This window comes from Hippocampus bargibanti, linkage group LG07 (assembly GCF_051943395.1).
Source record: "Hippocampus bargibanti isolate YZ-2025 linkage group LG07, ASM5194339v1, whole genome shotgun sequence".
In the NCBI taxonomy this organism is placed as follows: Eukaryota; Metazoa; Chordata; class Actinopteri; order Syngnathiformes; family Syngnathidae; genus Hippocampus; species Hippocampus bargibanti.
Genome location: NC_142740.1, coordinates 24,232,582 through 24,245,081, shown reverse-complemented (window position 1 = coordinate 24,245,081; position 12,500 = coordinate 24,232,582). Strand labels below are relative to the sequence as shown.

General features: G+C 40.1%; 1 protein-coding gene across 1 annotated transcript; it reads left to right on the top strand.

Moving 5' to 3' along the window:
• Positions 1-1,018: 1,018 nt before the first annotated feature.
• On the top strand, positions 1,019-11,747 carry ctdspl3 (CTD (carboxy-terminal domain, RNA polymerase II, polypeptide A) small phosphatase like 3). Its single transcript, XM_089000730.1, has 11 exons — positions 1,019-1,324; positions 4,478-4,583; positions 4,666-4,827; positions 5,853-5,961; positions 6,131-6,242; positions 7,141-7,227; positions 7,501-7,563; positions 9,646-9,725; positions 9,820-9,946; positions 10,035-10,130; positions 11,420-11,747. Exons 1-11 carry the CDS (start codon positions 1,193-1,195, stop codon positions 11,483-11,485), a joined length of 1,140 nt encoding a protein of 379 aa, XP_088856856.1. The 5' UTR covers positions 1,019-1,192; the 3' UTR covers positions 11,486-11,747.
• Positions 11,748-12,500: the final 753 nt, after the last annotated feature.

Genomic DNA, 12,500 nt, shown 5'->3' with positions numbered 1-12,500 from the left:
TATTTTAAATAAAATATATATTTTACAATAATGGTGCCGGGTAAATATACGTACTCGACCGTGGCGGGACGTGCATGACACTCTGAGGCCTCCAGTAGTGCTACGTCTGAATCAATCCGCATCTGCCATTGTAAAAAAGTGTGGACTGATTTACTACACGTCCTGTAGTGTACTAGAGGGTAATTAGCCAGGAAATAACTCATGAAGAAAGAAATACTGTCATTAAAGTGTTCAGGTGTTTATCATCAATGTGTGGATTCATGATATGGGGTCAGAAGTCGCTCTTTCACACCACAGAGAAGATGATTGTCGAAGGATTGCAAACCATCAATAGTAACATAATAAAATTGCAATATTTTTTTGCTAGTCCAACCTTTATGATGCCCAACTTTTCTTCAAAAGTCTTTAACAGTAAATCTCCAACTAAATCAATTTATTCTCCTCCTTCAGCCATTGTGGGTTGACAAAAAGCACTGGCCAATATGCTCTTATCACCAGCGGCTAGTGATACTGTGCTAGTGACTAGTCAATCATAGTTTTCGAAAACGCTAATGTTGACCAGCGCCTGCAAGATGGCGCTGGTACCCCTTTTGGGTTACCAGCTCAAAATCTAATTGGTTAAAGCAACAGTTTGACCGACACATTTGATGTGACAGAGCCTGCAGAACTGATTGTGAAGGCTCCAGGTAGATTTCTGACCCTAGTAACATGTGATGGCTGAAATGTGATTGGTTAAATGCTTGTCTGTTATGTAAAACACACATTTGCAAGCAGCACAACGCGGGAAAAGCAAAGAAAGGAAGCTGAAAGACAATTTGGAATTATTTAATAAGAATTCATGGACAACATATAATTAATCAGTCTGTGATTCAGATATTTTTAGACCAGCAGAGAAGGTCTTGCAGGCCCTGACACATACGAATGGTCGTATCGGAGCAGTTAGGTTGATCTCAAACAACGCCCAGTGGTCGTGACGCAGCGGTCGTGAATCAATCGCGCGTGTGCATATTCAAACTGACACAATGGTGCGCGCCATTCGAAAGACCGAAGTGGGATTGGCGAGGCGGAGCTTAAAGGATCTCGTTTAAAGGAAGCAAACCGATGAAATGGAGCAAAACATTCAACAGGAAATCTTGTGGTTATGAGCTAGATATTTCGTAGAGAGAAACATTACGTGTAAAGTAAGGTAATAATGAGACTCCGGTCAAAGAGAACCCTGACGCCGTACACGGATACGCCGAGGAAAACCCGACAGCGGTCCACCGACAAAGCGACACCGAGACGAACTCGAATATCTGTACCAGAAAGTCCATTACAAGACAAGGTAAACAATGCGCGTCTCTCCTCGTCGCCGACGTACTATTCACCCTCAATGCAGGCTTCGCTCGGGCCTTCAATTACAATTTAGCTCTACCGAACTAGTCGTTCGCGGTAGCTAATACTCCTGTTAGCCTTCGATTGTTGTGGTGCAAGAGTTGCCCGTTTGCCGAGTTGCATTGCAAACTGGCCCGCACTCTATATCCACGTGATTGCTTGGTTGCACATTAAACTGCGAAACTAATAAAGGTTAATCCAATCCAAAGCGACACTGAATTGCAAAACATCGACACGTGGTGGCCATTTCGACGTTATTGTGTTATCAATGGAACATGTGTGGCGTCACACGTGTGTATGATTTTGAAGTGCGCCTTTCAACCCTTTCATGTCTTTCAATTCCTTGATCTCCTTGATGTGCGTCTCACCCTGACGCGTAGCACACGGTTGAAAATGGTATAAAAGGAGCTGTCGCGGGACAGAGAGATTGGGTAGACTCATCTCAGAACCATCTCAGACCCATCTCGGACTCACAGACTCAAAGCGACTTGCTCAACTCCACGCCGCGATCAAGCTCTGCGCGTCACCTGCCTGGGAGATCTGACAACGAACCTACTTACAAATAAAGAGAACCACCAAACTCTTTACATGCACACCTCAACCTAAATGCTTTATCCTTGTTTCCTTCTATGTTTTTATTATGCGATCTGATTATTTGACTGTCGTAAAACAAATGTTCTCAAAACGACATGGTATACATGTTAAGTCTCTTGATTTGGTCAGGAGACTCCGATTTTGACCACAATAGCGAAACAAAACAAAATGTAATAAAACAATACGTTTTTATACTAATTGAATCTATAAATAAACCACGAAAGCATGTTTGTGTTTTATTTACTTCTAATTTACACTATTGTAACCCTCACATTATTTTAACACGCACTTCAGAGTCGCGAGTACGAAAATCTCCCGATTTATGATTTCTGAAACTTGACATGCAGTCTATTTTTGGTTTATTATGTGCTATTTACACTATTTCCCTTTCATTTTTTGGAACATGTGACGTGGTGTCCCTTTTGAGTGTTTGTTGTTTTGTCATCCTCTTCATAGTAAATTGAGGATTGAGGGCCAGCTTCACATGAGATGATCTCGGTAAATAGGTCAGCATGCATGCTATGCCAGACAGACTGAAAAGTTGTGAAATGTGACGGTCATGTTTTATGAACACACAATTTGGGTTACGGAAGGGGAATTGCTCCTATGTGACGTCATTTTACACAAATATGATCCATGCAATGCCTCTGACGGAAGGGGAAAAAAACATTGCTAGACACCTGCCCGGCGCTTTATTGGCAGTGAGTATAAAGGAGTGTCACACTCAATTTGGAGTTGCATCTTCCTTTGAAGGCTCATTACAATAGTGATGCCGCAAAATGGATAACTAGTTTTGAAACCAGTCAAGTCACATCAAATATGTTCAATAACATGGGACTAGGTCATAAACTAAAAAAAAATATATATGATCCAAGTTAAACCCAGGCCATAACATCACAATCAAACAGATACCGATACTGTATGTTGTAATTCAGGCCCATCTGCTCCCTGACTCTCACATGTAAATATTATTAGTGCTTCTTTGCAGAGGAGAAAGATTGTATGGATTTTAAGTCGTGTTGAACTGTCTACAGCAAGTGTCCAAACTCAATCCTGAAAGGCCCCTGTCGTGCCTGTTTTCAAGCTCTCTCACCTGATTCACATCATCAAGATTGTTCAAATGCTGCTTCAGATATGATTGATAATCATATTATTTGAATCAGATTTGAAAGATGCAAAATAGGCAGGACAGCGGCCCTCCTACACCAAGTTTGGTGTACAGTCTGTTGCTTAAAGAGGAACAATACTGCCACATACTGTAAATGGTAATTGGTGGCCTGTGTGCCTCTATGGTGATTCCCCAACATACCAACACAGGCTATGAGGTTGTTTCAAAAACAACATACACAAGATTTGTTTTCTCTTTAAGAAACACAAAACTTCAGCCAAACAGACAGTGAGGCCCACGAAAGCAAATCACGTGTGAACTTGGCTAAAATATATCCCGAAATGTCAAATTGTCATGTAATAAATAACACAGATATTGTGCAATAATTTTGTTAGTGTTTACACTTAACTCAACAATAATTGAACAAACTACAGTAAAGTCTCGTTATATCGATATTCAAGGGAGTCCGAAAAAATATCGATATAACCGGGACTATCGATATATCCGACCCTGTTTGCATGTAATTTTCTCCGTGCGTGCATAGAAATAGTATCGATATAACCGGGACTATCGATATATCCGATATCGATATAATGAGACTTTACTGTATTATAATTGACTTGACTGGTTTCAAAACTAGTTATCCATTTTGCGGCATCACTGTTGTAATGGGCCTTCAAAGGAAGGTGCAACTCCAAATTGAGTTTGACACCCCTTTTCACTCATTCACTGCCAATAAAGCGCTGGGCAGGTGTCTGGCAATGTTTTTCCCCTTCCGTCAGAGGCATAATTTCCCTTTTTTACAGGTTAGTGTTTTGTTCCAATCCAGCTGTTGTTAAAGCGGTATAAAAACCAATATGTATGTATTGCATTGTGATTTGGACAGCCGCCCTCATTTCAAGCTCATAACGCCAGACCCATATAATTTAGGAATTAATTCTTTTTTTTTCTTATGAAAGAAGAGAGTCTAAGGCAAGGGTGTCCAAAGTCTGTCCTCGAGGGCCGCCGTCCTGCCTGTTTTCCAGCTCTCCCAGGAGCAATGCACCTGATTCAAATCATCAGGACCATTTTGATGCTGCTTTACAGCTGGCTGATGAGCTGATCATTTGAATCAGGTGTGTTGCTCCTGGGTGAGGTGGAAAACAGGCAGGACAGCGGCCCTCGAGGACCGACTTTGGACACCCCTGGTCTAAGGTTTCTTACACTGTATTGAATGTTTATGTAGTCCAACAATTCAATATTCTGTGTCCTGAAATTTGAGTGCCAATGACAAAAACTCTGGAGGCACTGGAGTGGGCACATTTTTGCACATCATCTGGCAGCGAATGAGCTAATTATTGTTCACCTTTTCACGAAATGTAGTGAACCACCCAGTGAAAACGCATACCTTTTATTTTGTAGGTTGAAGTGACCACTGATGCTGAAGATGTCCCAACAATGGTAAGGCGCCTGCTACCTTATGGGCGTCTGAGGAGGAGAGCCATTGCTGCGGTTGACAAAGAGACAGGTGATTAATTTATTTCCTCCTTGTAAATTAATCTCTATATATTTTTTTGTTCTTCTGCGTTTATGCTCCGCTGTGACCTTAGTTGATGACACTGGTGTTGAAGACTCCATCTTCAAGACGCCAGCCAGGTCCATATTGCGCAATAACCACATACTGTCTGAGATGGACCCGACTTCTCCTCATAACTCAACGTCCAGGAAGATCTACACCCCTATTGTTCGATTCCTTACACCCAGCAAGGAGAGTAAGTAGAAGTCTTTGTTTGCTGCTCCTTAAAGGACAACCGACATCACTTTTTTGTTTCCTAACTGACATCAGAAAAACGTTTTATAGCATTTAAAATACCCAAAACACGCAGTATGATATTTTTAGTCAAATGCAAAACACCAATAAAAATGACTTAAAGTGTCCAAAAACTACTTCAAATTGAACACGGAAGTGGCCAGTTTCAGAAGGTCCCGCCCCCTTGTTCGTGGTGTCACCCCAAGACGTCTTGCCTTGCTGGTAAATCAAAACAATGGCTTCAGATTCGGAAAAGATGCTTTCTTGTTACTCATCCAGTTATAAATATAATTCAAATAGTTCTGAAGAGTAAAGCATTCATGTTTGCAATCGATTAAACAATTTATTCTGGTCTTTTTGATGCATCTGGAGAGAAATGTGGTGACAAACTCTTTCGTACTCGTACCCAAAAAAGGCAGAAGATGGCGACAAAGCTCCGTGGAAATTGTCTCCTGGGAAGTTTTGTCAGCAAATATCAAATAGAAGTCTTGGTGCAACACACAACGATTCGCCATCGCATTATTTATGTGTTTTCCTTCTAATTTCGCCATCAACACGAAGTTTTCAGGCCAAACAAAGTACCGCAAAATGCATTGACGCCATGAAAGGACTGCTACAAAGTGTCCTTTCTCGGTCAGGGGTGTTCCTTCCGTGACGTGACTCGTCACCAACTCAAAAACAAGACTTCCGGAATATTCAGCGTGAGTCTTAAAACGTAAAATATAGCTATGTGCGGTGGAATCTTTGTAAAATACGCTCAGTAGAAGTCATTTGAAGCCATTTTACAAATTATGGGCACAATTTGTCCGGAGGGGTCTGTTGTCCTTTAAACCTTTTCCACCCTCAATGCAAGGCTCATTATCGGGCTACACAGACTCTTGCTAGTGCTAAGACCTTGTTATTTAATGTCAGAAATCTTTTTGCATTTGATTTCACATTTACTATTGAGTGAGAAAATAATTGGTCTTCATTTAAAAAAAAATCCAGATTACAAGAGTCCAAGAAACAATGTATTGATGAGCCCCGAACAAGGAGTGTTTGGTTATGGCTCCATTGACCTCCTGGTCGGGGATGAGGATGACCACATCTTTAATCCGTGAGTTATATTTTCTGCCTGTTTCTTCCCCGTCTCTAAACGACAGGGTCAATTTGGCACAGATTTAATCTGTGTGAAATGTTATCCTTGCTTTTTTTTTCACCATCGCAGTATCTGAACACCAATTTGGACTTTATTTGTCGACATTAGTTTTTCTTCTGTTTTCAAGCTACACTTTCATCAAGAACCTGCCATCACAATCTCAGTTTTCCCAGCCTAGACTGCCTGACATCCCTCCTAAAACCAGGAGCACCCCAGAGGCCACGCTTGTGGTGGACTTGGTGAGTTCCCCTGCTAGTCCTGCAACAACCCTTCGCATTAGCCTCACTAGGGTGGGGCCATATCTACTCTAGATATGACCGTGCAAGATATTAATATAAAAAATGAAGACTATGAGTCAACTTGTTGGATTTAAGAGGGGCCGGGCTGTCACTGGCAAGTGACCGCTCGCATCGACATATAAAAAAACAGCATCACAATTTGTTTCTTTGATAAATCACTCACATCGTCGTCGGAATGGCCCAGTGGTAAGCTACATTTTTATCTGCTTTTCTTTGTCACATCTGTCGAGTTACCTTTTAGATTCAATCATCATCGGTTGCTTTGTTTGTCTGCTTTGCATTCTCCGTTGCGCTTTGTTTGCCACACTGCGATCACAGTTTCGGTTTAAACATAGGCAAATCACAGTGGTTTCTTTACTGAGTTCTTTTTGCACAGTTGCCATGTTTTTCTGCAATATTTAAACTGACTAATTTGTGTTATGACTGGAGTGAATAATGCTGCCGCTCCACTTTTGGGTTTGACCAATGGACCTTTTCGTCTTTTATTCAATTCCACTTGCTATTTTTCTGTTGTATGGTTTCCGGTTGGAAATAATGAATAATAATGACAATAATCATACATCATGTAAAATCATGGTTGATTAATTTACCAATTTTAATTGTTGATGGTATTAAATTAATGTCTATTCACATTTACAGTGTGAGACATGAAGATCGATATCATTATTTTGTTGCTTTATGTGGACTTGGTCATTTATAAAGGCCCCCACATTTTTTTAAATCTGAAATATAGTACAGACTTTTAAAACACAATTTCGTCCTTGTCCACATCCTCCAAAACGAGACAAACTGTTTATGGTGCGAAACTCAATCCAATGTGTAATCCTTGTGCATTCAGGAAGAAACATTGATGTTTGGATCTCTGAATACGATTGACAATGCTGAATACACCTTCCACACTGCTTTTCAGGATCATCAGTACAAGGTGAGCTGAGGCTTGGGCACAACAATGTAACCAACGATGCATAATTGTAATGATCAGTTAATTTTGAATCTGATTCTTGAATGTATGATGGTTTATTTTAAAGACGAAAAACAATAGACTTCTGCCATGGTGGTTGATTATACGCCTTGACTTGTTTGCAAGTACACACTTTGGCTCGATGTGTTTCAAGTAAAATGGCTTTATTTTATTAACTGTCAGTCAACATATGTCTGCCCTTGACTCATGTTTTTTTTAATTGTATGTCACCAACAGGTTAATATGATTCTACGACCACATTTAAAGGAATTTCTGCAGTCTGTGGCAAAACACTATGAGGTTTGTGTCTATCTCCCATACAGTTTCCTATTATCAGAATATTAAAAGTTCACCTTACATTGTCTATTTCATCATTTAGGTTACTTTTGGATCTCTTTAACAAATGAGATGTACCGTATTTTATGGAATCTAAAGCACTCCGGAGTATAAGGCCCGTCCGTCTTCAACGAATAGTCTATTTTGAGACAGTTTTCACATATAAGAGCACACACCACCATAAAAACGGGCATAGAATATAACCATCAATAGTGACTGAGGTTACATTATGCATCCACTCGATGAAGCTAATTTTGAAAGACGGTTATCAATGAAATGTATTATTTTTAAAGGAATACAATGAAGCTTTATGTAGCATTAATAACCGCTGCAACGCGCTTTACAGACCATTTACAATACTACACAAAGAAATTGGAACGTTCATTCATATTTAAGATGTATCGGATTATATGGCGCAATGTTGGCTTTTGAGAAAATTGAATGCTTCTTGGTGCACGATACGTTATGTCCATTCACAGGTCCCATTATTTGGCAATGCGTCATGGCGGCATTGAAAAACGCATGGCCTCTGACTATAATCATATGAGAAGCAGGTCTCATCCAGTAGTGGATAAATATCGAATACGTCTTATAGAGGCAAATACTAGTCCAGGCTAAGATGACAGATCAATTTACTGGACTTCATCCATGTGAGCTTGTCAAATTAAAGTAGAAATATCCTGAAGTAGACATGCATTCATTAACTGTATATTCTGCACTAAGAAAATATATTTTCAAAAGCTAACCATGCACCTTATGTATGGAAAACGTTTAAAATTACAGTGATACCTCAGATTACGTACCCCTTGGTTTACAAACTTTTTGGTTTATGAACGTTAAATTTATGAAAATGTTACCTTGGCATACGCACTATTTTTCGGGATACACACGGAGTACCACAATGAGTGACGTGTCATTCGCGAATGAGCCCGTTCTCCATCCATCCATTTTTCGTACCGCTGTCTTCGGGCACGAGGCAGGGGACACCCTGAATTGGTTGCCAGCCAATCGCAGGGCACACAAAGACAAACAGCAGTCACTCTCACACTCGCGTTCTCCTAACAAGAAAATGGCGGCTGACTGGTTTTGTCCTCTATCCCCCCCCCCCCCCTTCGGTTAAAGCCACGTGATTGGTCAAGAACGCAGCAGTGAAGGGGGGGGGGGGGTACAGACAGCGAGAGAGTGAGGCCGTTCTCCAAAAAGAAAATGGCAGCCGACTTTTTTTTTGTCCTCTATTCCCCGCACCCAGTGTTCGGTTAAAACCACGTGATAGGTCAAAACCGCAGCAATAAGGGAGGGGGGGGGGGGGGTTTAAACATTAAAGAGACAGGCAGACGACAGTGAGAGAGTTTCAACTTTGATAGTTCAAACAGGCTCCACAAACAACCCGCACAAGCCATCTGTACACTTGATGCAAAAAAGCTATCAACCCAGCTAAACAGAAGACAATTGATAAGGAACTAGATAAACTTATCACAGAAAACACCTACAAGGGATCATTCCTCAAGATGGTGAAAGAAGAGGGCTACGTTCCTCATCAAATGTTTAATGCTGATGAAACCGACCACTCCATTCCATCAAGCCACCAACGACCATCACAAAGGTAAATAAAACAACCTTATTATACAGTACAGTTTATTTTCTTAATTATAATACCAAATCACATTTATTATACATAAAATAAGGTATATTTTGTGTAGTTTTAAGGCTTAGAAAATTAGAAAGTGGAAAATTATGTTTTATGGGGACCAGGGAACGGATTATTCTCATTTTAAAGGTTTCCTATGGGAAATTAATTTTTGGGATACACATTTTTCGCCTTACACACTCTGTCTGGGAACCAATTAAGTTCGTAAACCAACGTATCACTGTATCTCTAATCTAAGCATAAACTGCCCTTTTTGGCTTGATTCTTATAGCTTCTGACATGGCATTCTTAATACTGTAGGGGGAGCCTGAGAGCCAGCGTTCCCTCAGCCTGCTGTAATTGGAGACAGTAAATGTGTATTATTGTTGTATTTATTCCATTATGATCCTATGTTGCAGCTTTTTGTTTACACTTGTGCAAAGAAGGAGTACGCTGAGAAGATTCTGGACATCCTGGACCCGCAAAAGAAACTGTTTCGGTAAAGCTTCCCCAAAATCTCTTGCTTTCACTTTGCACATTGTCATGAACAAAAACATGAGCACTATCAGGTTCTCCACTGATTGTCCTTGCAGCCACCGTCTCTATCAGGATGAGTGTGCCTGCGTCCTCGGCCACTACGTTAAAGATCTCAGCATCTTGGGAAGAGACTTGACCAAGATTGTAGTTCTGGACAATGCACCCCATACGTACCCCTACCATGTCAGTATTACTCCAAAAACCCGGCGTTTTTCACCCTCTTTGTTGGTGTCCGTTAGATTCGTTTTAAGTTGTTGTCTGAATTTTGCAGTTGATGAACACTCTTCCCATTAAGAGTTGGTCTGGTGAGCCAGATGACCAAGAACTCCAGAAGCTCATTCCCTACATGGTGAAACTGACTGCAGCGGTTCGTCTGTTTTATGTTCACTCTACACGTTTACTGTTAGTTTGTTTGCATTTTTTTTACGGCCAGTCAGACAGTAGCTGTACCCATGCAGTATTACAGTGATACCTCGGTTTACGAACTGCTTGGCTTACGAACTTTTCGGTTTACGAACGTTACATTAATGCAAATTTTACCTTGGAATATGAACTATTCCAATACTACACTATTTTTCGGGGTACACACGGAGCCGCTACAGTGAGTGATGTGTCGTTCGCGAACGAGCCCGTTCTCCTAACAAGAAAATGGTGGCCGACTGTTTTGTCCTCTATTCCCTGCCTCCAGTCTTCGGTTAAAGCCACATGATTGGTCAAGAACGCAGCAGTGAGGGGGTGGGGGTGAGAGAGAGTGAGGCCCTTCTCCCAAAAACAAAATGGCATCTTTGGTTAAAGCCACTTGATTGGTCAAGAACGCAGCATTGAAGCATTAAACATTAAAGAGACAGGCAGATGACAGAGAGAGAGAGTGAGAAAACACACACGGGAGATGACAGAGCTTGAAACAAAAAAAAACAAAAGTGACAAAAAAAACAAAGTGAAATGGTGAGAAAATGGATAGAAAACAATGAAATTTGGACTTGTTTCAACTTTAATAGTTCAAAAGCAAAGTGTAGACTGGAAGGTTAAAATATCCGATCAATCAGGCTCCACAAATAACCCGCACGAGCCATCTGTACACTTGATGCGAACAGCTATCAACCCAGCTAAACAGAACACAATTGATGAGGAAAAAAGTAAAATTATCACAGAGAAAGCAACTCCAAGGGATCATTCCTCACGATGGTGAAAGAAGAAGAAGGTTACGTTCCTCATCAAGTGTTTACTTGATGAGTAACTCCACTCCATTTCATCAAGCCATCAACGACCATCACAAAGGTCAATAAAACCACTTTATTATACGGTACAGCTTATTTCTTTAATTATAATACAATAGCACATTTATTATACATAAAATAAGGTATATTTTGTGTAGTTTTAAGGCTTAGAAAATTACGTTTTATGGGGACCAGGATTATTCTCATTTTAATGGTTTCGTATGGGAAATTCATTTTTGGGTTACACACTTTTCACCTTCCACTCTTTCTTGGAACCAATTAAATTCGTAATCCATGGTATCACTGTATTTATTTTTATTGTATGTGTGACGTTTTGTTGTTCCTTCCTGAAGTAAATAAAAGAGCAGGTTATCTGGAGCCGCAGTCTTTCCGCTTACAGTCATATAATCCCATGTTTTTTTGGGTTTTTTTTTTCCAGGAGGATTTTCGAGAGGTGCTGAAGAAGAGGAAGTATCACTTCCACCGACTGCTGTCAGAAGACTGATGGTGACCAATCGCCACCCACCATTAATTGTCAGTCCTTCTGATTTTCCCGCAATTCTGGATTTTCACATTTTCATTACATATCCTAAATGATTAAATGTCATTTCATATAAATATATAATTTTCAGGAAAGTCCACTTTCGTCTCTGCATAAATGACCATTATAGCCTGTTTGCATTCACATTCCTTTAGCACAGAAATGAGCGTTCCTCTATGGTGGCACTTGCATCCTTGTTTAACACCACATTCCAGTTGAATCATCCCATCGAATAATAGATTTAGCGGTGCAACTTGAAATGCATTTTATACAATTCTTTATTTATTGATCGATCACGTTCCTGAATCCTTAGATACAGTACATGTTTAATGCAATAAAACTAACCCGATAATGGAAAATGAGTTGTTTGTCGTATTTTTTATTTTTTAATTAAATTCTTTAACTTTTGAGTTTTCTTTTCCCTTGGGCTTTTCCCTTCAGGGGTCGCAACCGTGAATCGGTGTCTTCCATCTTCAGAGGTTTGATTCGAATGTTTGTTTAGACCAAGCTTTTACAACTTCCGGACACAACACTGTATTTATCCGGGCTTGGGACCGGCATAATAAGACACTGGCTTGTGACCCCTTGTAGCTACAGAACAAGCAACTCTATGAATTTCATAATGATGAAAATGCTTGATTAAAAATCCCCCCAAACACAAAATGGTCATCGGCACAGCAACATTCAAATGAAGTTAAACGACTCACCTTTAGATGACAATGCTCTGATCTTACTGTGAAATGGCCATCTCTTTCCCTGCATTTCATTACAAACAGAAAGTCCTTTCAGAAAGCCTTGCCTTTATGACAACAACAATGCTTTGATCTTAGATTTTTTTTTTGGTGGTTAATACAAATGAGGCAAATATGATGATGTAACTTAATATAAAGATATCAAATATATAACATCAATCAGCATGTGCAATATGAATATCTTACATTTTATTTTTAGACAATGCCTTCATCTTGTTTGTAGAAAA

Coding starts and splice junctions, on each gene's coding strand:
- ctdspl3 (XM_089000730.1), top strand. CDS start 1,193: ATGAGACTCCGGTCAAAGAGAACCCTGACGCCGTACACGGATACGCCG. Junction 4,584..4,665: donor TGCGGTTGACAAAGAGACAG/GTGATTAATTTA, acceptor CTGTGACCTTAG/TTGATGACACTGGTGTTGAA. Junction 9,726..9,819: donor CCGCAAAAGAAACTGTTTCG/GTAAAGCTTCCC, acceptor TTGTCCTTGCAG/CCACCGTCTCTATCAGGATG.